The sequence below is a fragment of the Halichondria panicea genome, chromosome 5 (genome assembly GCF_963675165.1).
Source record: "Halichondria panicea chromosome 5, odHalPani1.1, whole genome shotgun sequence".
NCBI lineage: Eukaryota > Metazoa > Porifera > Demospongiae > Suberitida > Halichondriidae > Halichondria > Halichondria panicea.
Genome location: NC_087381.1, coordinates 3438862 through 3463493, shown reverse-complemented (window position 1 = coordinate 3463493; position 24632 = coordinate 3438862). Strand labels below are relative to the sequence as shown.

The window sequence follows — 24632 nt, the reverse complement described above, 5'->3', positions numbered from 1 at the left end:
ATTCACACAGAATCAGCTCTTTGTGTATAGGGCTCAAAATGAGAAACCAGTTACCGTATTACTAGAATATTTTGCAGGTGAAAACCTTTGCAAATGAGCCAAATAAGTAGAAATGTTGACCCTAACTATTGCGTTCTGGCAAGAATCGTGTGTATTTACTAGTAATAATTTAGGTTTTGCGGATTTTATTGTTGCGAATTGTTCAACCATCACAAATTTCAAATGTTTGATGCTCCAAAACATTCTAGTAATACTTATGCTCTATTATTATGCCAAATTAAATTTATAATTGCAATTTCCCGTTGTGTGAATTATGTCTGTCAACATTCACTCTCACATAACAGCTATCATGTGCTCATCCTTGAGCTCAATCAGCAATGGAGTGGTCACTTACAGTCCCGACAATACCGATCCATTTGCATTTGGTACCATTGCCACTTACACATGCAATAATGGGTTTTACTTGCAAGGCCTCTTCTTTGCTCAAGTATGTGGTGGGAATCCGCTCATTGAGGATTGGAACGGGTCACCTCCCTCTTGCCCAGGTGATTGAATTTCTGTCAACCCTAGTTTATAACTTTTCTCATCGTTTTGCAAATTGCATGCACCTAAATAGTAATCAAAGACACTCTAGATTTATACAAGCTTTCAAATTCACCAGTGTAATTAATCCATCTGAAAAAGATAGGATGCTACTCACATTGATGTTTTTTTTTCTCATAGCAATCACCTGTGAGCAGCTCAATGCACCAACTAATGGATTTATCACATTTGCTATCGACACCATTGCTCCATATGACTACCTCACCACTGCCACCTATGGTTGTAATACCGCTTATGGACTGTCAGGAGGGAACACAGTGAGAACATGTGTCGGCTCTAGCACAGGTCCTGGGGAGTGGAATGGAGTTGCTCCAGATTGTGAAGGTAAGAACAACGATAACCAAATAATTATGTAGTTTCACAGATGCGTGTTTATATACGTACACCTCAATTATCTTGCATGCAGCTAAAGGTGCTTGAGTCCAATATAATTTAAGCTCTGATATGTTGCTAGTCCAGCCAAGCCCATTAAAATTTCTGCTGTGCACAAAGTATTTCATCTGTATACTTTTCAATAGTTTTGGGGTGTCATAAAATAGTGTAGAAAGAACTTATGAGAAAACTGTATCCTGTATTGTAAACAATTCAACTTTCATTCCATTCAGTTCTGAACTGCCCTCCACTAACTGACCCTTCTAACGGACGCATCTCCTACTCAAGTGACTCCCCATATAGGTATGGTATAGTGGCCACATTCAATTGTGATTCCGGGTTTGGTCTCAATGGAGGAACTACGAGGACTTGTGAAGGAGACGGATCCAGCACCACTGGAGTCTGGAGTACACCTGCCATTTCTTGTGATGGTAAGTATTCATGTACCGTAGAGCAGGTAATTTCTATATACCCATTTAAATATTCGTACAGCTCAGGATAATGACGTTGAATCTATTGCGGTAGAATAATTTCATAGTTTTAATTTTCGTATGATGCTTTTCGATACGAAATATACGAAAATTTCCACCATATGAAAATAACTCGCTATACAGTTTGGTAATCTCTGCGACAACCAAATAATCTCTATTATACACTTTGCCGACAGATTTCTTAATGGATTATACCAATTCTTTGCTATTAGATCTCCATAGGATTCATGCTAACTATAATTATAGTGTCTTCATTTGGATTACTACGTATCCGATAATTATAACTACGATAATGGTATTTACTCCCTCAGTGATCCAGTGTGACCGTCTAGACCCACCCTTAAATGGAGGCCTCTCTTTCTTCCCCGATAACTTCCCACCTCATGACTACTTTACAGTGGTCACCTACCTATGCAATGTGGGCTGGTACAGAGATGGAGCACGGACCAGGCAGTGTCTGGGAAATGGAAACACTGTGGCTGGTTTCTGGAATGGCAATCCTGCTAATTGCCTCCGTGAGTCATAATTATTTTAGTGCTTACGATAGGAAAGTTTAGTACTATTTGGGCAAGGTCCTGGAATGGATAGTAACTTAAAGCTTTAAGCATGTCACAGCATTAAGTGATCACATAATTATGTAGCTGCTGGTAACTCAATTAGATTGTCTGATGAGTCACTATAAATAATTGTTATCACTGAAGTGTATATTCGGTTTAGCTGTGATGTGTGACCCACTGACGATCCCGACCAATGGGCTCATCATCTACTCGCCTGACACCACACCCCCTTTTAATTTTGAGACCATTGCAAGTTATAGATGCAACGATGGCTTCGGATTGAGAAATGGAGCTACTACGAGGAGTTGCGTAAACTCAGCAGTCATCAGTGGCCAGTGGAGTGGTACAAATACAGATCCTGAGTGTGCTAGTAAGTAGTTGCTGTGGTACTTTAATGAAACACTGAAAACATCCTATTACACAATAGTCTAGTTCTTTCCATAATTATTTTAAGAGCATACGTGAACCCTTGATTTCAATCGATGTGTCTAGTTGTAAGCTTAACAGCAATCTAGAAAAGAATTGGTGGTCTACATTGGAGACCATAATTAATTTTGTCTGAGTGACCTTTGTAAGAATGAGACTATCATTCATTATGCTTCAAGATTGTATTCATATCAATTGAATTCATAGTCATCCTCTCTGACAGATGTGTTAGTTTGACATGTTGCATTGTACTTCCTCCAGCTTCTCTTATAATTATTCTAAGAGCATACGTGAAAACCCTTGATTTCAATTGGTTGTAAGCTTAACAGCAATATCTAGAAAATAAAATTGGTGGTCTACATTGGAGACCATTTGTCTAAGTGACCTTTGCAAGAATGAGATTATCATTCAAATTCACTGCTTCAAGATTACATTCATAGTCATCATCTGACAGATGTGTTAGTTTGACATATTGCATTATATACTTCCTCCAGCTGTGTTCTGCACTCAACTTCCTTCTGTTGCCAATGGAGACATCACATACAGTACTGGCCTCGCTAGCTCCTTGGATCATGGTACCACTGCCACCATCACGTGCAATGAAGGTTTCTTCCTGGAGGGCAATAGTGAGAGGGTGTGTCAGGGAAATGGGATCGATATTGTGGGTGCTTGGAGTGGATCACAGGCAGCTTGCTCAGGTGTGCATCACATTTCTCACTGTCAGTTTTGCATAAAGCCACCGTAGGGCTGTATAGTGTATGTAAAATGGAATGGTATACATACGTCTGATCCAGCACAAATTATGACAATTAGTTTTTTCTTCACAGCTATCATGTGCCCCTCCCTACCACCACTGGCTAATGGTGGTATTAGCTACACTGGCAGTGGCTTTGGATATCTGACCATGGCCAACTATATGTGTGACATTGGTTATCGTGTAGTAGGAGACCGATCAAGGACTTGTGTTGGCTCTAGTTCAGGAAGTGGAGAGTGGACCGGACCGGAACCAACTTGCCTACGTAAGTATCTCACTCTTGCTTGGTTGTATATTGCTGTTACTCTTATAACGATGATTTATCTGGCATGTTGTGTTGTGATAGGTTCTCTTCTATGAGTTAAATAAATTATGAGGTAAATCACAGTTGTGTGACTATTAGACATGCAGCACTCCACTAGTACCTTATCAGTAATCTATGGCACAAATTCACAGTAGATATTGTATTCTCTCCAGCTCTCCTGTGCTCTGGTCTGTCTGATCCTGCTAATGGTATCATCACATACGACACTGGCACTACTGCTCCGTTCTTACATGGAACCACTGCCACTTACAACTGCAATACTGGATATGCTCTGGTAGGTAACATGGTGAGGACTTGTGAAGGAGATGACAGCCTCTCAGCTGGAATCTGGAGTGGTAGTGATGTCACCTGTGTGGGTAAGAACGATAGTCAATCACAATTGAAGTATGATGTACAGCCTTGTTTTAAGCGGTGAGATTGTACTTCTTTATACAGCAATCACCTGCTCTACCCTAAGCTCAATAGCCGATGGTGCCATATCGTACAATCAAGGAACGGTCCCATACCCATATGGTACTACTGCCACATACTCTTGCAATCCGGGATTCTACCTCCAGGGAGACTCTAGTAGAGTGTGTGAAGGTTCCAGTGTATCGGGAACTTGGAGAGGATTGGCTCCAATGTGCATACGTGCGTGCTCTAGCTACACTACTACGCCGTAATGACAGCCTTACTAAAACTGATGCAAACGGTCATGCATTTCCTAATATTAATGCTTACAATGTCTACAGCTGTAACCTGCTCCAGTTTGACTGCTCTCACCAATGGGGACATCAGTTACGCAGCTGATACTTCTGCACCGTTTGACTTTGAGACTATTGCCACATACCGCTGTAACAATGGGTTTGGTCTGAGTGGTGGAGATAGAGTCAGGACGTGTATGCTTTCTCCTCTTGGGGGTGGATTCTGGTCTGGAGTTGCCCCAGCTTGTAATGGTAAGAGATATAACTTCATCACTCATTCGGATAGTATACTTGGTTCATGTTAATGGTGCTGAATGATTTATAGATATCTCCATACTACTATAGGTTCTACCTGAGAAGATTATGCATATAATTATTGTGAAGTTCGCTTGTATCCAATATTTGACCATGCAATTCCTACTTCCTACTTTACAGTGATCATTTGTCCTGCTCTGGCTGACGTGAGCAACAGTGAACTGTCGTATGACTCCTCTGGTGAGTTTGTACATAGCACAGTGGCATCATTCGTGTGTCTGGATGGCTACTACTTGGTTGGAAGTGGAACCAGAACATGCACTGGGAATGGGTTAACCATAACTGGAACGTGGACTGGAAGCAATCCAAGTTGTGAAGGTAAGTATGAGTGCGCGTGAGCTTATACATCTCATAAGTGTTGTCTGTTCAAATGACTGATCATAATACTGCTATATATAGAGTAGTTTTAAGCTGTTGTTTCTTTTAAGCTGTTGACTTCAAATGAATGGCAATGAATGTCCTATACCATGTGTAGAATGACATTCATGTGTTGAGTTTCCTTGTTGGGGCCATTATAATTATAGTTACAATATTTTATTCACGGGTACACCATGCAGTGTTCATGTTTCTATGTACTTGCACAATCCTCTCTGTTGCTCTGTTACCTATAAGATGCTGACTATACTTATTGTGTAACTCTAGTCTTCATAATACAGCATGTGTAACTTTTGTCCATGCAGCAATTGAATGCTCTAGTTTAACTTCTCCTGCAAACGGAATCATCACCTACTCACTTGACACTTTGGTTCCATTTGACTTTGGTACCACAGCCACTTATGTGTGTGATCCAGGGTTTGGGCTGTCCAGTGGAAATCGACAAAGAAATTGTGGTGGATCTAATCGACTGGGAGAGTGGAGTGGAACTTCGCCAATTTGTGAACGTAAGTATAATTTTCTCTGTATCGAAAAATAATCTTTAGGTGGTAATTACATTTTTTAGATGAAATAGATGAGATAGATGAGCGATATAGTATCGGGTGCATAGTATAGATAAATGATACGTTAATTCCTGTTCACTTGTAGCTATCCAGTGTGCCAATATTCTCGTTATTCCTAATGGTATCATCACCTATGGACCTGACCAAGTACCTAACTATGACTACAACACTGTGGCTCAATACTCTTGTGATACTGGGTACTACTTGCAAGGCAATGATGCACGATCATGCGGTGGCAATGGACTGAGTACAGTAGGAGTATGGAGTGATAGGGATCCCAGCTGCGTAGGTGAGTAAAAGCAATGGTTTTCATATTCTGTGGGGATATCAAGGGAACTTCCGATTTGCATGCACACCGTGAGACGAATCCAGCTCTTTTAAATATGTTTGTGTGCAGTCCTCGATAATATAGTGGTGAGTATCTCCGCCTGTCATGCGGAAGACCCGGGTTCGATTCCCGGTCGGGGAGCAGTATTTTTATTATACCGTAATTGGCTATAGCTGCTAATGTGTGGCGCATGGGTATCAATTTGTGTCACATGGAAAACATCTTGGGTCAAATGGGGAGTTTTTTGTTGTTGAGTTGGAAATAGGTATAGGTTGTTTCCCATCATGTAATAGTTACATCATAAGGCATGAGGTATCTATAATTATGTTTATAATACCCAAATCCCGAGGGCTGAGTGACACTATGTAGATACTGAATGCACATGATCTAGATCTAGATCCCAATTTTCATTGCCGAGCAATATTATCTAATAACTACCGGGAACTGTAACTCCCTAAATACTCCCAGGTGGGATCTAAGTAGCAATATATAACACACTTATTTTACTACAAACTTTAATTCTTATACTACATGCAGCTGTTACATGCTCTACGTTAGTGACTCCTGGTAACGGGGTCATAAGTTACTCCACCTGTCCTCCCTTTAATTTCCGAACTACTGCTAGCTATAGTTGTCATACTGGCTTTGGACTGTCTGATGGAGTCAGGCTGAGAACATGTGGCAGCTCTAGCTCAGGTCCCGGGGAATGGAGTGGATCTGGTCCAACATGTGAAGGTAAACAATTATCCTGAGGTGTATTATGTATTAAAGTACGAGGTGGAAGTATATAGTTCTCTTCTGTAAGGCCCTATACTTCACATTTACTTTGTGTTCAAAGTTCCTTCAACATCCAGTTATAACTTATAATTATATGCATGTTTGCTAAAAATATATTTTGGTAGTTCTGTAGTTGTCCTTTTCGTTGATGGTAGCTAATATTTCCTTCCGTCTGTTATGTGGAATATACCCATGTTTGATTCTTGTTTGATTAGTTGTTGGAAACTTCCACCTCACTATAAATTATAGTTTGCTATGCTCGAGTGAATTCTTTTTATATTGAGGAGGTATGACTGTGTCGCATTCGTACAGCACTGACATGTACCAGTCTCCCTGCCCCACAAAATGGTGGAATATTCTTCACTACCGACACTACCTCTCCTCATGACTACAATACTGTGGCCACTTACACCTGTAATGCTGGGTTTGGGCTCACTGGAGGACACCCGGCCAGGACTTGTGGGGGAGATGACTCCAGCATCCGTGGGGTGTGGAGTGGAACTGCCCCAGTCTGCAATTGTAAGTTGGAACCATGCATAGTTTTACTTCAAATGTATTGAGTTTTGGTTGTTCTTTTCCCTCAGCCATCACTTGCATAGCTCTTAATTCGATCGATAATGGAATGATCAGTTACAGTCCTGACATCACTGCTCCGTTTGACTTTGGAACAGCTGCTGTATACACATGTAACACTGGATTCTTTCTTGAGGGTAACATGATGAGATCGTGTGGTGGGAGTGAGGCCAGTATTGTTGGGAACTGGGATGGAACCGATCCACGCTGTTCAGGTATGGAACCAAAACTACTCTTCTAGCAATGATGTTGCAAGCTTTCTGCATGTATAATTATATAGTATACGTGAATGTGCAAAGAGTATTATTGTTTGTTCTTGTAAGCTTTCTCAAATCTCACTTCATTATTTTCTATGCAGACATCACTTGTTCAAGATTGACTGATCCCTCTAATGGAGTCATCACCTACACCACTGACACCACTGCTCCGTTTGACTACCAAACTACTGCCACCTATAGCTGTGACAATGGTTTTAGACTGTCTGCTGTTGGAAACACTATTAGAAATTGTGTTGGGTCAAATGCTGGTCCTGGAGAATGGAGTGGAGCTGCTCCGATTTGTGAAGGTATTTCTACTGGTTGCTTGTGTTCCCACTATAACACCTCTGCAACTGCCATCATAAAAAAATTACTGTGCACAGTAAAGTCTATCAGATAAGAAAATGTCTATACTGGGGCATATATGTGTCAATTATAGCAAATCAAGAATTCTTCATTCTTATTTCAGCTCTAATGTGCTCTCCCCTGCCTGAGCCGACCAATGGTGCCATTCGTTACGTCACATTAGAATCTGACTCCCCTCCCTATGAGCTGGGCACTATAGCTGAATACACATGTGACATTGGCTATGGGTTCCCAGTCAGTGGAGTAGTACCAGTGTCGGCCATCTGTCAGAGTGATGCTCAGAGTCTCAATGGAGAGTGGGTCGGTGCTCAGTTAACTTGCTCACGTGAGTGTTCTTATGCTACGTATGATGCGTTAAAATTACTTATCCTCTCATAGTCTCACTTACTTAATTAGAGAACACTTCATACCAAGTGGCACTACATAAAATTGGTACTAATTCATTTCACAGCCATTCAGTGCACCCAGACTGATCTCCTTATCAGCAATGTGCTTATATCCATTTCTCCGGATGCCACTTCACCATATGATTATAACAGTGTGGCAATGTACACCTGCAACGAAGGTTATTATCTGATTGGTGGCATGACTAGGACCTGCTTGGGAGATGGGCTTAGTACTAATGGATTCACTAACAGTGGTCTATGGAGTGGAAGCATACCTTTCTGTGGAAGTAAGTTCTAGGGAGACTGCATTTATTTAGCAGTCCGCTTCTAAAGAGCTACGTACATCCAAACTCAATTAAGTCCTTTTGACAAATTGTTGATGAACCTCAAACATACAGCTATAGTGTATAATTATACATTTGTACATTAATTTGACTCTCTAATTTTTAACTCCCTCACTGTGCAGCTGTGACTTGTCCGAGTTTGTCAAGTCCGAGCAATGGCCAGATTGGCTACCAAGGTGACACTACAGCTCCCTTTAACTACCAAACCACTGTCACGTACTCTTGTAACAATGGCTATGGACTGTTTGGTGGAGATAGAGTGAGAACATGTGTCAGCTCAAGTGCAGGTCCTGGAGAATGGAGTGGAAGTGCTCCAACTTGTGAAGGTTAGAATATAAGCTTATAAATTCTGTCAAACGGTTGACGGGAATTTTGTTTCAGCACAAAGATTCTATATATGCATGGATTTAATTCCAGATTGGTTATTTGCGCAGGTATTGTTTGTGATGCACTAACTTCTCCGGATAATTTTGGAAAAGTTTCCTACTCTCCGGACACGATTGAACCATATGATGTTGGGACTGTGGCCACTTACTCTTGCAATATCAACTTTGGGTATGGGCTTACTGGATCAAGTACTAGAACTTGTGTGGATGGAGATAGATTGACCATTGTGGGAGTGTGGAATGGAGTCTCTCCAACCTGCGACTGTGAGTTTGTGTAAACAGCTTTCCATTTCGAAAAATAATTACCACATGCAAAGTTACCTCAATGCAGTTAATTTTCTTAGTCCAAACTAATATTTGGCATGATTTGTGCTATATCCTGTTTATGTTTTGTGCTATGTCCTATTTCCAATAAATAATAACATCGATGTTCTCTACTTTAGATATTGTATGCCCTGATCTCTCTGAACTAACCAACGGAGTGATTACATTCCAGTATCCTGCTCTAGCGACCTCCCTAGTTTTCGAAACACAAGCATTCCACTCTTGTAACAATGGTTACTATCTCCAAGGATCTGCTATCAGAAACTGCACCAGTGACGGGGCAACTAGTGTTGGGGTCTGGGATAGAAACGAGCCAAGCTGTCTAGGTATGTATACCTATCACATTTCAAGTTGCGTATATATGTAAATAGCAAAAATCATCTATTTCAGATATCACTTGTACAAGCTTGACTGTACCAACTAATGGGTTCATAACATACGTATCTGACACAACATCTCCTTTTGACTATCAAACCACTGCCACCTACGGTTGTGATGCTGGCTTTGAACTCTCTGGTGGAGACAGAGTGAGAAATTGTATTGGCTCCAGTTTAGGTCCTGGAGAATGGAGAGGAATTGCTCCCATTTGTGAAGGTTTGTATTATAACAATTATTGGCTTCTCAGATTATATTCTGTTTTTAGGTGTCATGTGCACCTCTTTGCCTGCTCCTGATAATGGCGAGATCCAATATTCTCCCGATACCACTGCTCCTTTTGATTATGAGACTACAGCAACTTACAGCTGCAATGATGGGTTTGGGCCAGTGGGAGTAACTGAGAGACTCTGTGGAGGAGATGACCCTAATGCCGGGGAATGGTCTGGTAATGGAGCCACCTGTGACGGTAAGAAAAACAGTGCAAACACTGTGGCTCAATATCTCACAAGAATCTGCATTTGTGTGACATTTATGATCGGAGTCAGACGGTATGCATTTTTTTCTGTCCATGTGCATCTAGATAACTGTTTATATTACTTTTCACCATTATGCAGATGTGGTATGCTCGTCTCTGGATGCAATCAACAATGGACGAATAGAGTACAGTATGGGAGGGAGTCCATACGGGTATGGAACGACAGCCAGTTACTTTTGCAATGAAGGGTTCTTCTTGGAGGGCAATGAAATGAGAACTTGCGGGGGAGATGTTACAATCGGATCTTGGGATGGCACAAATCCAGTTTGTTCAGGTGAGGTTTGGAATGTGCAAACTTCGAGTGACTGAGTACAATACATTTGTTCGTGAGCCATAGCCACTTGCGTTTGTGAACTAAGAGTTTACTTTTGACCCTATACAGACATCATGTGTCCAATTCTACCCCCACTGACGAACGGCATAATAGAATACAGTGAATCAGTAACTTCACTGGGATTCATGGCCACTGCCACCTACAACTGTAACACAGGTTATGCACTGTCCGGTGGAGATAGTGTGAGTACTTGTGGTGCCTCTAGCTCAGGTGCTGGGGAATGGACTGGAATCCCTCCAACCTGTGAACGTAAGTATAGGCTGTTTATTTTTTGCAATCTGAATTAGTACGGAAAGCGCTTAAACAGAGATAATAATTTAGTTCAAGTTTAAGTCAACAGACTTACATTACCAAAATGGGTCCGTAGTGGCTTTATTGCACCATTTTCCAGCCAGTAACTTCTAAGTAATTATTTTGTGTGAAAATGGACTGGAAAGGATCAATTTGGTCACTTGAAATTGAGCGAGTATAATTGTCCTTTGCATTTAATAATTAATAATTGATCGATCAACTGACACCTATTCTAATACACTATTGCAGTGATTATGTGCTCAGCATTGCCATCCGTTACTAACGGAGAGATTTTCTACTCCACTGACGTTACTGCACCTCACGACTATGGTACTGATGCTACAACTATGTGTAACCCTGGTTTTGGGCTAAGGGTAGGAGGAACAAGGTCTTGCTATGGAGATGGGTCCAGTACCACTGGATACTGGCTTGGGACACCATCATTATGTGATCGTACGTTTGACATCTACCATTATTGAACAAGAATCTGTATATGCATGCATACATTCTGCATTCATTAACATACGAAGAGCATTATATTATTGTAAGTGATCAATGCCATGCTTTTGTACACACACACAGCTATTAAATGTTCTCAACTGGATCCAATATCAAATGGGATAATCTCGTATAATCCAGACAGTGTTGTTGGTTCCTATGACCTGGCTACGATAGCTACACACTCCTGCAATGAAGGGTTCTATCTATCTGGAGCCATTACTAGAGAGTGTACAGGAGACATTTCCTCTTCATTTGGAAGCTGGAATGGGAGGAGTGCACCAACTTGCATGGGTAATCTATATAATGTTATGTTTCACAACTGGAGTAGTATTTCATGGCAACATACCTGCATGACCTTAGACAGAATGACACCCTGCTATTACTGTATATTTTCTATATATACTACACATTCAAATTTCAGAAGGGTAATAATAATATCAGAATGCGGAGTTATCATAATTTCCCTTACAGCTATTGAATGTCCCAGACTGACAGCTCCAACTAATGGATTTGTTGACTACACTCCAACCTCTGACACTTTTCCATTCGACTATCTCACCACGGGCACATTCCGATGCAGATTTGGATACCGACTGGCTGGTGGGAACACTGTTAGGACTTGTGTTGGTTCCAGTTCTGGACCTGGAGAATGGACTGGAACAGATCCTATCTGTGAAGGTTGGTATTTCTGATTAACATAGTTGAGCTGATATCATTGTCTTTTTTACAGCGCTAATGTGTCCGCAATTGTCCAACCCTGCTAACGGCCTAGTGAGGTTCTCCACATTAGAGATGGACTTCCCTCCGTTTGAGCTGGGTACAACAGCCACCTACGTGTGTAACTCTGGTTTTGGCCTAACTCCCAGTGGGGTGGACCCCATTAGGCTGTGTGAGAGCGATGATGACAGTCTCAATGGAGTGTGGACTGGACAGGAACTCTTCTGTTCAGGTGATGACTACAATATGAGAATTAAATTTGTTTTGGCATGTGATTTCAATACAGTACTTTCAACGTATAGGTCACACCATAATTACGGATTTACTCTGTATTCAAAAGCTGTATACTATTTCCATGCATATTTCAGCTGTCCTGTGTGATGCACTGAGTCCACCAGCTAATGCAATCTTGATCTATGGACCTGACACTGCTGAACCGTATGATTTCGGCACTGTTGCTACACATGAGTGCATTGATGGGTTTGATCTGGTGGGAGATGCAATGAGAACATGTGTCATTGATAGATCTGGTACCATTACTGGCATATGGAACAACCCTGCACCTGTATGCTCTCGTAAGTTTGCTAAGGCTTAGTTTGACCTCAGGTAGGTTCTGCACGTCTACAACTATTGCCTTAAATTCAAACTGATCATGTCCACACTTTCTACAATGTTACTTATGCATCACTGTCAGTACAATACATGCATGTGATACGAATAGATGACAGTTTACAAAGTTTACTATTCCCTATCACAGCTATCGACTGCACTGCCCTGTCTGTTCCTGATAATGGACTTATTTCATACTCTCCTGACACCACCCCTCCCTTTGATTACCTCACCACTGCCACCTATGACTGCAATACTGGGTTTGCACTCTCTGGTAGCATTCCTCGTACCCTGGCTGTCTGTGAAGATTTGAATGGCGGAGAGTGGGTTGGAGGCAGATATACCTGTGAACGTGAGTTGTGTTTTGGTGGTACACTGTACGAGTGGAGTAAATGTCATGTCTAGAACCCTTGCTATAGAATGAAATTTACCCTAGACATGCACCCATAGTACATCATGCTTGATGATTTCAGTTCATAGACATGAAAAGCCTGCCATAAATTCTTCAAATCATCAAATTAATTTACGTTTGTGCAGCCATCATGTGCAGTGGTCTTCCAACTCCTAATAATGGAGTACTCGTCTACAACACTGACACCACCTTACCATATGATTTTGGGACTGTGGCCACCTATCAGTGCAACTCGGGCTATGGTCTGATTGTTGCTACTAATACCAGAACTTGTAATGGTGACAGCTCGTCAACTGTAGGAGTCTGGAATGGAGTGGATCCTGGCTGCGACCGTAAGATGAGCTGCAGTTTATTACTGAGTGTATATACATAATTATGTACATGTGCTTATGCAACTACACAGTAATTTTCACTGTAATTCTTGTTAGACTAATTAAGAAAATGCACACATCTGGAATTGCTATGGTCATCATCGACACATCTTCATTAATTTCAGGCATCACGTGCTCCGTTCTGCCTTTAATCAGCAATGGAGTGATTTCTTACAGTGCTGCTACCACCGCTTCATATGACTTCACCACAACTGCCACTTACTCCTGCAATGACGGCTTCTTCCTTCAAGGCTCTGATCGTAGGGAGTGCACAGGAGATTCAGCTGATACTGTTGGCGAATGGAGTGGCAGTGCACCAGTTTGCTCGGGTATGATAACATGAATGACGTTAACTTTCACAATAATTTTTTTGTAGGAATTATTTATAACTGCTGTTGCATAGTTTCAAGTCACTCTAACATTGTGAATTTTTTCCACATGCAATAATCAACCTATTACTAACTTTTTTCCGAGTGCAGCCATAACATGCTCAAGTCTAACTCCACCCATTAATGGAATGATCACTTATGCATCTGATACTACTGCTCCATTTGACTACCAAACCACTGCCACCTACTCCTGTGATAGTGGATTGGGATTGACTAGTGGAGACGTTGTGAGGATTTGTGTTTTTTCGCGAACTAGCTCAATAGGTGGAGACTGGAGTGGAACTGCTCCAACCTGTGAAGGTATGTGCGTATTACAGTGAAACCTCTATGCAATCTTCCTTTTTAAGAAAGGATTATCCTTACTTATTATGGACGTCATTATGGGAGACGGGGTACTATCCCCGTAGTTTTTTCAACGGTACTAAGAGGCTCCAATAATTATATGGCCGTTACACCACCAACACTTGCTCACATGTCTTCATGATGTTTCTATCACAGCTCAGCGATTTCTCTCAAAAATTTGGCGGGTATTGTATTTGGTCAATGAGCCATTTGAACCGACATGGTATTTTTTAATTTGGTGTCTCAGGTGTGGCTACTACAGCATTGACGTTGTGTCCACCGTATTTTAACAGTCAAATCCGCCAAAACTAGTTATACGGAGGGGCGTCCAAGGGGGTGGGGTGTTTTAGTTCTCTAAATAGATTTCACTCAACGTCTCAATTATTTACTACAGCAGTAACGTGTTGCTAAACACATACATTTTTGATCTTCTTAGCACCCTATACTGCAATCATACTGATTATACAATACTTCTGATGACTGCATAATAATTATTAAGTAACAATGTGGGTCTATTGTTTGTATGGTAACAATACATGCTGACTGTACACGACTAACGCTTGCTCAAGTGTGCATATTGGTGTAGCTCTTATACTCAGCATTGCCATACTGTTGTACACATTATAATTATATTGCTAATAATAGAACGTCCTTGTTTTGTCATTGGCTCATTCTGCAGCTATCACATGTTCACCGCTTACGTCTATTGTAAATGGACGCATCAACTACTTCACGGACACAACTCCTCCACTTGACTTTAATACTGTGGCTTCACACTTGTGCAATACTGGGTATGGGATAGAAGGAGATGTAGACCGGATTTGTAGTGGTGATGGCTCCAGTCCTGTAGGAGTATGGTCCAGCACTACTACGACTTGTGGTGGTACGTACTTCATATAGGATTCTTTTCTTCTATAATCCAAACTCAGTCCATTACTAGAATCACTATTGTAAACATGCTTATACTGTTTTACTTTGCTCACACTAGTACTTCTCTTTGCTTGTAGTTGTCATGTGTCCTACACTTGATACTCTCGACAATGGTGTCATCACTATCATCCCTCCTCCCGGTACCACTACCAGTGACTATGGCTCGTTGGCCAATCATGCTTGTGACACTGGTTACTATCTCAGCGGGAATCAGCAAAGGAATTGCATTGGAGGAGGACCCGATGGGGTGGTGGGAATCTGGGATGGAGCTCCGCCCTCCTGCGAATGTTAGTTGATTTCAATATTACGCATGTATAATCAGGATGCAACACAGCTGAAAGAAACATTGATCATAACATTTTTGTATAATGCTCAATGAAGATATTTAATTTATCTTTTCAGTGATAGAGTGCTCCCAGCTAAATGCTCCAGACAATGGATTCACAATATTCTCTCTGGGTACTGCTGCACCATATAGCTTCACCACCACTGTCACCTACAGCTGTGCTAATGGTTTTGGACTGTCCGGTGGAAACAGAATACGAACATGTCTCAGCTCAAGTGCAGGTCCTGGAGAATGGAGTGGAACTGCTCCAACTTGTGAAGGTAAAATAATACTACTACATTTAGCGTGAGCTGTCTGTCGTGTTTTTCGACGCTGTTGTATGTTTATGGTTAAAATGTTATTTGCCCTATACTACAGCTCTAATTTGTAATTCTCTGCCTACTCCTGATAATGGAAGAATCATCTACTCTATTGACTCTACTTCACTGTATGAGTTTGGCACTGTGGCCACCTATGTTTGTGACTCTGGATTTGGGCTGAGTGGGGGTGTGATCAGCAGTACATGTGGTGGAGATGACTCAGATTCTGTAGGAACTTGGAGTGGAACTGCTCCATCTTGCCTCCGTAAGATAATTAATATGAAATAGGCAGTCAGATGATGCAAGTTGTCTTCGATATAGACAAACTTCTTTTCATTTGTATATTATATCCTAGCTAGTGTGTTATATGCACGTTAATCTGTGTTACGTGAATTAAACAGCTGATACTACTTCCTACAGCTATCACCTGTACGTCCCTCAGTTCCATCAGCAATGGATTTCTTGCATACGGTCCTGATAGCACTAATCCATTCAACTTTGGAACTATTGCCTCATACACCTGTGATGAGGGATTTTACTTAACTAGTGGTAGTGACGTCAGGACTTGTGGTGGTGATGGTCTAAACACAATTGGATCATGGAATGGAGCTGCTCCTGTTTGCCTAGGTGAGCACGGAGAGAGTTTTCTTTGTTTATAAAGGATACCCTGCATCAAGGGGCAGGTCTCACTGTATAATTATGTGACTTTAATTCTATTTTACCTTTCACAGCTATTACTTGCACCAGTCTAAGTGCTCCTTCCAATGGTGACATTGTGTTTGCTACTGACACAACTGAACCATTCAACTACCAAACCACAGCTGCGTATAGTTGCAACACAGGATATAAACTTTTGTTAACAGTTGGAGACAGAGTGAGAATTTGTGTAGGCTCAAATGCAGGTCCTGGAGAATGGAGTGGAGAAACTCCGACTTGTGAAGGTATCTTACAATCAGGATTATTGTAGAGCACACTATAGCGATTGGGTATTGTAAGCTAACAATTAAATATTCTGATTTTCCCAATTATGTGTGGATAGAGATGGTATATATATACATGTATGTTTTTCCCTTATAGTTATCACATGCTCTGGTCTGGCTCCTCCTACTAATGGCGTGATCAGTTACATCAACCCCATCGCCCCACATGTTTTCGGCACAGTTGCCAACTACGCTTGCAATGTCGGATATGGATTGGTTGGGAATGTGGAGAGGACTTGTGGCGGACTCATTGGGGTGTGGGACGGAAGCAATCCTACATGTGTTGGTGAGAATTTATGTATATCTGGTCTCCAAAATATATAAATATCAGATCTGGAGTATATTCATCTAAAAAAGATTGCTATTTCATCTTTGAGTACAAGTTTGTAGCAATGTCATACATATAATTATATACATAATTATACATGTTGTCATGTGTAATTGTGTGCTTGATTTGCTTTGCTTCTCCATTGCAGCCATCACCTGCACATCTCTGAGCCCCATCAGCAATGGAATGATCAGCTATAGTCGTGGCACCACTAACCCTTTTGACTTCGGTACTATTGCTACTTTTGTGTGTGACGATGGATTCTTTCTGGATGGATCAATGACCAGTACTTGTGGTGGAACTGCATCTATTGGCTTATGGAATGAATCTAGTCCAATCTGCTCAGGTACAATTAATGGAGACAGTAAACGACATTTGCTAGCACTGTACTATACTAAAAGCACTGTTCATTATTAATATGCTTGTCTCAAATTTAGTTGTCAATTTTTACAGCTATTTTGTGTCCAACTTTGTTGAACCCTGTCAATGGATTCATCGAATTTTCTGAGAGTACAGCAGATTTGTTTAATTACCAAACTGCTGCCACTTATGTGTGTAACACTGGTTTTGGATTGTCTGGTGGAGACAGAGTGAGGACATGTATTGGCTCGCTCGGTGGGCCTGGAGAATGGAGTGGAACTGTCCCAATTTGTGAAGGTTAGACATGCATAGTAGTCTAGTTCTCCAGGTATTAATTTTGGTGAAAATGTTATTTCCTCAATAATATACCGCGTGGTCTGTATACAGCATTTTTGCGTGCCGTGTTATAACTGATTTCAAGTGGGATCTTTGATAAGCATGTCTATACATTTGTATAGGTGTTGTTTGCACTGCACTAACTGTTCCGGATAATTTTGGACGAGTTTCCTACTCTTTGGACACGAGTGAACCATATGATGTTGGGACTGTGGCCACTTACTCTTGCAATACCGACTTTGGGTATGGGCTTACTGGATCAAGTACTAGAGCTTGTGTGGATGGAGATGGGTTAACAAATGTTGGAATGTGGAACGAAGACGCTCCAACTTGTGACTGTAAGTTGTAAAATGAACAGCATGTACACTAACACATTTTGTACAGATATTTTATGCCCTAATCTCCTTGGACTTGCAAATGGAGCAATCACATTCCAGTATCCTGCTCTGGCCACCATCCCCATTTTTGGAACACAAGTCTTTCACTCTTGTAACGACGGTTACTACCTTCAGGGATCTGCTATCAGAAACTGCATCAGTGACGGGGCAACTAGTGTTGGGGTCTGGGATAGAAACGAGCCAAGCTGTCTAGGTACGTATGCAATCAGAGCACAAGACAAGCAGTCTAACAGTATTTAGATCATGTTTGTCATAAATACTGCAATCTGATTGGTTAGAGGAAATGTTCTATCCAATTTAGAAAATCATGTACTTCAATAGAAAATCATGTACTTCAATAGAAAATCATGTAGCAAAGATTTGATCAAGATAAGATAATAATCATAATAAAAGTACAAATAATAATAATAATAAGCAATACTTGACGTCAATGAGTGTTTCTTTGGTATTGTTTCCTTTCTTGCTTGTTCTACTTCTTTACTTGACTTTGGGGGAGCGAATTTTCTTGCTTTCTTTGCCACTGGAGCAGTAAGTAGGTTCTCACTGGCTGTGGAGGAGAGCAAATAGTCTACGAACCTTCGTCTTGCAGGTCAGAGAGAGCAGAGAGCAGATAGGAAGGTGGGGCTGGTTGCTGCAGCAGATATGGAGGTGGGGCTGGTTGCTGCAAAGACAGAGCTGGAGGTGTGGCTGGTTTGGAAGGAAGCAGGGAAGGGTGGGCTGGGTTTCAGTAGTTCGAAACCGTGTAATAGGGGAACTCAAGAAAGCGTTCGGCACAGGAGAAGGCTCAGAATCCATTGTTTGTGCGTTCAAACCATTGTTGTCAGGCGTATGAGCGTTGTTGCTATGATCTAAAATGCTTAGACACTGTTTAGGAAGTTTCCACGTGATTTAGAAGCCCTCAGGGCTAGTAGAACCCTCACTGCGTTCGGGATTCTACAGAACGCCCTTTGGGCTTCTAAATCACGTAGAAACTTCCTAAACAGTGTCTAACTATTATATAGTTATGTTTTACACAACAATAATAATATCCAGATGATGGCAGCAAGAAACATTTTTCATTGAAATCTTTACTGCAGAGGTTATTTGTTCCAGTTTGGCAATCCCAACCAATGGATTCATTACCTACACTCCTGACACCACTTCTCCATTTAGTTTTCAAACTGCTGCCACCTATGGCTGTGATATTGGTTATGGACTATCTGGTGGAGACAGAATGAGAACTTGTGTCGGCTCTAGCTCAGGTCCTGGAGAATGGAGTGGAACAGCTCCAATTTGTGAAGGTAAAAACTAATACCTTTGTCACTTCATTCACTACTCCTTGTATCCTTAGCAACTACATGTGCTGACCTTGTGGACATTGACAATGGCTATGTGGCCTACGCTTCCGGAGCAGCCACTCCGCGACCATTTGGAGATGTGGCGTCTTACGTTTGTGATACTGGCTACTCACCTAGTCACACCATATCAAGGGTGTGTAGTGGTGATGGACTGAGTCCTGTTGGAGTGTGGAGCGGAACTGTGGCCACGTGCAGTAGTGAGTTTCTTAGAAAACATAAGCATAATTCAAGTATCATTAAGTTTCATCTTGTAAGATTGTTTTCTTAACCATTGGATAAGATAATCAGAACTAGTATTGTTAGTTATCTTTTCTTTACTCTCTCAGTTATTCAGTGCCCTGTGCTGGACTCCATTAGCAACGGAGACGTCACTATCACCCCAGCAGCTGGTTCTTCCAGCTCCTTGGACTATGGAGCAGTTGCAAGGCACTCCTGTATGAATGGGTATTATTTGGATGGTAATGTGATTAGAACATGTACTGGAGATGGAACTACAATGCTTGGATTATGGGACGGATTGGAACCTAGATGTCGAGGTGAAGAATATAGTCATAAATTAAAACCTGTAATTAAGTGTTTATAATTATTTTCTCATAAACCTTTTGCAGCAATCGAGTGTCCTGTCCTGGCTTCCCCAGCCAATGGTTTCATATCATTTGATCTCGATATAACCGCTCCGTATAGTTTCCTTACTACGGTCACTTATGGCTGCAATCCCGGCTTTGGGCTCACTGGTGGGGACAGAACCAGACAGTGTAGTAGCTCCTCTGCAGGCCCTGGAGTGTGGATTGGAACCGCTCCTATCTGTCAAGGTATCTCTATACACTTTCAATTCACCTGAAGTCTATATTATGCGTGACATACTTCAGTCCTAATATTTTTTGTCTCTGTTGAATGATGCATGTTTGTGATTTTTACGATTTCATATCTACGTTCTACAGCTATCAATTGTGTCTCACTGCCATCACTAACAAATGGGATGATTGTTTACAGTCCTGACCTTAGTGAACCATTTAGTTACGGAACATTGGCCACATTCTCTTGTAATGATGGCTTCCAGCTGGATGGCAGCAATCTCAGAACTTGTACAGGAGATGATTCTGTCACCATAGGATCATGGGGTGACCCTTCTCCTACTTGTATTGGTGAGTGGCTTTTGCATGTTGGTTATATGGATGGGCCCTTAGTGTGTCAGCACTAGTCAAGCCTTTTTTATTGCATAAAAATTAACTATATCGGTAAAAGTTTCAAGCATTTCAGTTATTTGGATGTATAGTACATTTACTGAGTCTTTCATCTCTCAACCTTTAGCCGTCTTCTGCTCACTGCTGCCTGATCCTGCTAATGGAGCCATCACCTATGGATCAGACACTACTGCTCCGTTTGATTACCTCACCATGGCTACTTACAGCTGTGACTCAGGGTATGGACTAGGTGTGGCTCCGATGGGTTTCATGAGGACATGTGGCACAATAGGAGAATGGACTGGGTCTGATGTGACCTGCGACCGTAAGTTGATCTGTCATGCCTACATGAACTACACATCAGCAAAAGCCAAACACATTCAGTTATTATATTTTGTAATCCTGATTTTAAACCTAAAGAACTCTGATTCATTCTTCTACTCAGTTGTCATGTGTTCTGATCTACCTGCTCCTGACAATGGACGTATTGTCTACTCCACTGGCGTCACCTCACCATATGACTTCAACACTGTGGCCACCTATGTCTGTGACACTGGGTTTGGGCTAACTGGAGCTAGCACTAGAACTTGTGAGGATGGAGATGGACTGACAAATGCTGGAGTCTGGAATGGAGTTGCTCCATTTTGTGAACGTAAGTTACTAACGAACATGTCTCGGTTGAATACCAAGTTCGTGCATTTTACCCCATTTTATCAGTGTTAGACACTTACCTTGGTCCTACTGAAACATAAACAGTTAGACAATCTTTCCCTGCAGGCATTACCTGTTCTACTCTGACTATGATTAACAATGGAGTGATAACATACGACCCAGCTGGTTCTGTTGCGTTTTCATTTGGAACATCTGCCACCCACACTTGCTCTGAAGAGTTCTTCTTGGAAGGAAATGCAGTGAGAATATGTTCTGGTGATGGACTGAGTGTGACTGGATCATGGGATGGCATCGCTCCTATTTGCTCAGGTACAAAATTGTATTATGTTACCGAATTAAGTCTATGCGGGATCAGTAAGATTTGAAGTCATTTATTCATTTATTGCAGACATCTTCGTTAGTTTGAATTTCCTAATAATGATTTATAACCCTGCATGCATTTAACTCTCACCTACCATAGTAGTTTTAGTTACGTCTCTTCTAAATTATTCCCTGCAGATATCATGTGTGATCCTCTCCCCAACCCAATGAATGGATTCATAACATTTACTGAGGATACCACTTCCCTTGGGTTCATGGCCACAGCCACCTATGGTTGTGACATGGGGTTCGGACTATTAGGTGGAGACAGAGTGAGCACTTGTGGCAGCTCGAGCTCCGGTCCTGGAGAATGGAGTGGAACTGCCCCAGCTTGTGAACGTATGTACAAATCACTGCATATAACATTATCGGAAAGTGATTACAAACCATGTTTTCTTTTCCCACAATTATAGCTATTGTGTGTTCTGATCTCCCTGCTCCTGACAATGGACGTATTACCTACTCCACTGATACAACCTCACCTTACGACTTTGGTACTGTGGCTACGTATGTGTGTAACACTAGGTTTGGACTAGTTGGAGGTGGTAGTAGGTTGTGTGCCGGTGATGATACCAGTCCTAGTGGAAGTTGGAGTGAGACTGCTCCAACCTGCGAAGGTTAGTGCACAGTGAAAGCTGTTGCAGTCTCTTCAGAATCTTTTATAGAATCTTCTTTTCGTACAAAGCACTTGATTAGTTGTGCTTGCAAAGATGGCTATGTATATAATAAGTGTAAGCATAAAATAAATTGTTGTGTTTTTTCGAATCTTGATTGATATTGTACATAGGCTTGATAAGAATTATTTACACACACTGACAGCCATCACTTGTCCGTCTTTGAGTCCGGGGAGTGCTCAGATGATCAGTTACACTCCTGACACAACTGCTCCATTTTCTCATGGAACCACTGCGTCTTTCTTCTGCGCTGATGGATCCTATTTGGATGGAGTACAAACTAGATTGTGCAGTGGAGATGGGACTAGTACTAGTGGATTGTGGAGTGGAATCATGCCAACTTGCCGAGGTACATAATTATGTACACTTGCAGTATATTATAGCTGTTGTATCATAATTATAAAACCACTAAGTACGTATAATCTACATTTCAATTTTGCACACAAAAATACAAGTATCACACATGCAGTTAAGTTTACCTTCGTTATAATTGTCTTGCAGATATTACTTGTTCGAGCTTACTTGTTCTAGCCAATGGAATCATCACTTACACAACTGACACCACTGCTCCGTTTGATGATCAAACCACTGCTACCTACAGTTGTAACTTTGGGTTTAGACTGTCTACAGTCGGTAGCAATGTTAGAACTTGTGTAAGGACAAATGCTGGTCCTGGAGAATGGACTGGAGCTGCTCCGTTTTGTGAACGTAAATAAAGTAATTCATTAAAATTAATGGCTAATCACCTTGTTACAGCTCTCACATGTTCTTTACTAACGACACCCGACAATGGAGTGATCATGTACAGTGCAATCAGTGCACCAACTTTTGAGTTGAGCACCACTGCCTCTTACTCCTGCAACACTGGGTATGGACTTAATGGGTCACAAGTCACCAGAACGTGTGAAGCTGATGCTATGAGTCTATCTGCTTCGTGGAGTGGAGAAGCACTATCCTGCTCAGGTGATTACTATAGCTCCATTTACACGAAGCCTTTAATCCGGGTTGGAATCTCACAGTGTTCATGTAAATGGGCCTGAGATGGGTTAGCTTTGGTCAGAAGTGGTGTAGTTGTGAGTAAACACAAAGCGATAATTTTGAGGTGCATGTGCATGTTTGAGAGTGTTCGTAGATTACGTAAGCTTTCCTATCAGCCCACTGTTTGTGCAAATGCATCGTTTTTACTATGCTACTACTTCTGGCCCGGATTTGACCTGGATTAGTCCTCGTGTAAACGGCGCTTATGAAGTAACATTTAAATTCTAGAGTGTAATTTTTTTAGCCATAATGACTTTTTTCAATCTGGGTGGCGTTGCAAAAATTGATACAAACTGTTGTCTCTTACAGCCATTACCTGTTCGACACTAAATTCAATTAGTAATGGAGGAATCGTGTACGTCAGTGACACCACTGATCCATTTGACTTCAACACTGATGCCATTTATTCCTGTGAAATCGGCTACTACCTTGTGGGCAATGGTGTGAGGATGTGTGGTAGAGGTGGTCTCGGTCTTCAAGGAGCATGGAGCGGAAGTGCTCCATCTTGTGAACGTAAGAGATCATAGGAAGTTTATAAATACTCCCTGATACTTATTGCAAGCCAACTACTAAAAACAATGATTTCGTATATTTCTACAGCTATCACTTGTACCAGCTTGAATGCTCCGGACAATGGATTCATCACGTATGCACCTGACACCAGTGAACCATTTGAGTTTCGAACCACAGCCAGGTATGGTTGTAACAATGGTTTTGGACTGTCTCGTGGAGACACTGTGAGAACTTGTGGAGCTGCCAATCAGGGAGGGGAGCAGTGGAGTGGAACTGCTCCAACTTGTGAACGTAAGTTGTTTTGTATGTGCTGGAAAATGGTAATTAAATATAGATCACAAATTTGGGTGAGCAGGAGATTATGAAAGCTTGCAGCAACTTCTACCTTAATAACTAATGCATTTGTGTTGAAGTACTTCACCATTAATTTTTCTACTCAGCTGTCATGTGTTCTGATCTCCCTACTCCTGATAATGGACGTATTGTCTACTCCACTGGCGTCACCTCACCATACGACTTTGGCACTGTGGCCACCTATGTATGTGACACTGGGTTTGGACTGAGAGGAGGTGACAACACAAGGTCTTGTGGGGGTGGTGGACCTACCACTAGTGGGTCATGGACTGGGAGAGCTCCCACTTGTGAAGGTGACACCTGTTACGTATACTGTCATTATGCAAAGTTTAGATGATATAGGGGTGTGATATATACATGCAGTAGACATAAAATTATATTATGTCTTGACCCCTTTTCTATGCTGTGCATTGATCGTTGACATAATGTAGAGAATATA

The 24632-nt window shown here is 41.5% G+C and overlaps 1 protein-coding gene and 1 non-coding gene across 3 annotated transcripts in view; both read left to right on the top strand.

Moving 5' to 3' along the window:
- The window catches only part of LOC135336169 (uncharacterized), a 41906-nt gene that overhangs the window by 1544 nt on the left and 15730 nt on the right, over nucleotides 1-24632 (top strand). For both annotated transcript variants that reach the window (XM_064531892.1, XM_064531891.1), the window contains exons 6-67: nucleotides 345-545; nucleotides 724-927; nucleotides 1209-1406; nucleotides 1778-1981; nucleotides 2184-2393; nucleotides 2944-3147; nucleotides 3277-3468; nucleotides 3681-3884; nucleotides 3964-4158; nucleotides 4260-4463; nucleotides 4647-4844; nucleotides 5207-5407; nucleotides 5550-5753; nucleotides 6330-6527; nucleotides 6882-7088; nucleotides 7154-7357; nucleotides 7501-7707; nucleotides 7869-8090; nucleotides 8217-8438; nucleotides 8618-8821; nucleotides 8930-9145; nucleotides 9325-9531; nucleotides 9596-9799; nucleotides 9849-10049; nucleotides 10198-10392; nucleotides 10501-10701; nucleotides 10993-11196; nucleotides 11326-11535; nucleotides 11716-11922; nucleotides 11975-12193; nucleotides 12330-12536; nucleotides 12719-12922; nucleotides 13108-13314; nucleotides 13479-13682; nucleotides 13833-14042; nucleotides 14764-14967; nucleotides 15092-15301; nucleotides 15417-15620; nucleotides 15718-15924; nucleotides 16080-16286; nucleotides 16391-16600; nucleotides 16737-16925; nucleotides 17116-17313; nucleotides 17421-17624; nucleotides 17786-18001; nucleotides 18048-18254; nucleotides 19138-19341; nucleotides 19392-19595; nucleotides 19725-19934; nucleotides 20007-20210; nucleotides 20340-20543; nucleotides 20710-20907; nucleotides 21028-21234; nucleotides 21360-21563; nucleotides 21753-21953; nucleotides 22028-22231; nucleotides 22434-22637; nucleotides 22790-22996; nucleotides 23045-23251; nucleotides 23636-23839; nucleotides 23927-24130; nucleotides 24280-24486. In XM_064531892.1, coding sequence (XP_064387962.1) covers nucleotides 345-545; nucleotides 724-927; nucleotides 1209-1406; nucleotides 1778-1981; nucleotides 2184-2393; nucleotides 2944-3147; nucleotides 3277-3468; nucleotides 3681-3884; nucleotides 3964-4158; nucleotides 4260-4463; nucleotides 4647-4844; nucleotides 5207-5407; nucleotides 5550-5753; nucleotides 6330-6527; nucleotides 6882-7088; nucleotides 7154-7357; nucleotides 7501-7707; nucleotides 7869-8090; nucleotides 8217-8438; nucleotides 8618-8821; nucleotides 8930-9145; nucleotides 9325-9531; nucleotides 9596-9799; nucleotides 9849-10049; nucleotides 10198-10392; nucleotides 10501-10701; nucleotides 10993-11196; nucleotides 11326-11535; nucleotides 11716-11922; nucleotides 11975-12193; nucleotides 12330-12536; nucleotides 12719-12922; nucleotides 13108-13314; nucleotides 13479-13682; nucleotides 13833-14042; nucleotides 14764-14967; nucleotides 15092-15301; nucleotides 15417-15620; nucleotides 15718-15924; nucleotides 16080-16286; nucleotides 16391-16600; nucleotides 16737-16925; nucleotides 17116-17313; nucleotides 17421-17624; nucleotides 17786-18001; nucleotides 18048-18254; nucleotides 19138-19341; nucleotides 19392-19595; nucleotides 19725-19934; nucleotides 20007-20210; nucleotides 20340-20543; nucleotides 20710-20907; nucleotides 21028-21234; nucleotides 21360-21563; nucleotides 21753-21953; nucleotides 22028-22231; nucleotides 22434-22637; nucleotides 22790-22996; nucleotides 23045-23251; nucleotides 23636-23839; nucleotides 23927-24130; nucleotides 24280-24486 — 12708 coding nt within the window. The remainder of the gene's footprint in view (nucleotides 1-344; nucleotides 546-723; nucleotides 928-1208; nucleotides 1407-1777; nucleotides 1982-2183; nucleotides 2394-2943; nucleotides 3148-3276; nucleotides 3469-3680; nucleotides 3885-3963; nucleotides 4159-4259; nucleotides 4464-4646; nucleotides 4845-5206; nucleotides 5408-5549; nucleotides 5754-6329; nucleotides 6528-6881; nucleotides 7089-7153; nucleotides 7358-7500; nucleotides 7708-7868; nucleotides 8091-8216; nucleotides 8439-8617; nucleotides 8822-8929; nucleotides 9146-9324; nucleotides 9532-9595; nucleotides 9800-9848; nucleotides 10050-10197; nucleotides 10393-10500; nucleotides 10702-10992; nucleotides 11197-11325; nucleotides 11536-11715; nucleotides 11923-11974; nucleotides 12194-12329; nucleotides 12537-12718; nucleotides 12923-13107; nucleotides 13315-13478; nucleotides 13683-13832; nucleotides 14043-14763; nucleotides 14968-15091; nucleotides 15302-15416; nucleotides 15621-15717; nucleotides 15925-16079; nucleotides 16287-16390; nucleotides 16601-16736; nucleotides 16926-17115; nucleotides 17314-17420; nucleotides 17625-17785; nucleotides 18002-18047; nucleotides 18255-19137; nucleotides 19342-19391; nucleotides 19596-19724; nucleotides 19935-20006; nucleotides 20211-20339; nucleotides 20544-20709; nucleotides 20908-21027; nucleotides 21235-21359; nucleotides 21564-21752; nucleotides 21954-22027; nucleotides 22232-22433; nucleotides 22638-22789; nucleotides 22997-23044; nucleotides 23252-23635; nucleotides 23840-23926; nucleotides 24131-24279; nucleotides 24487-24632) is intronic.
- On the top strand, nucleotides 5862-5933 carry Trnad-guc (transfer RNA aspartic acid (anticodon GUC)). Its single transcript has one exon. It is a non-coding gene; the product is annotated as a tRNA-Asp (tRNA).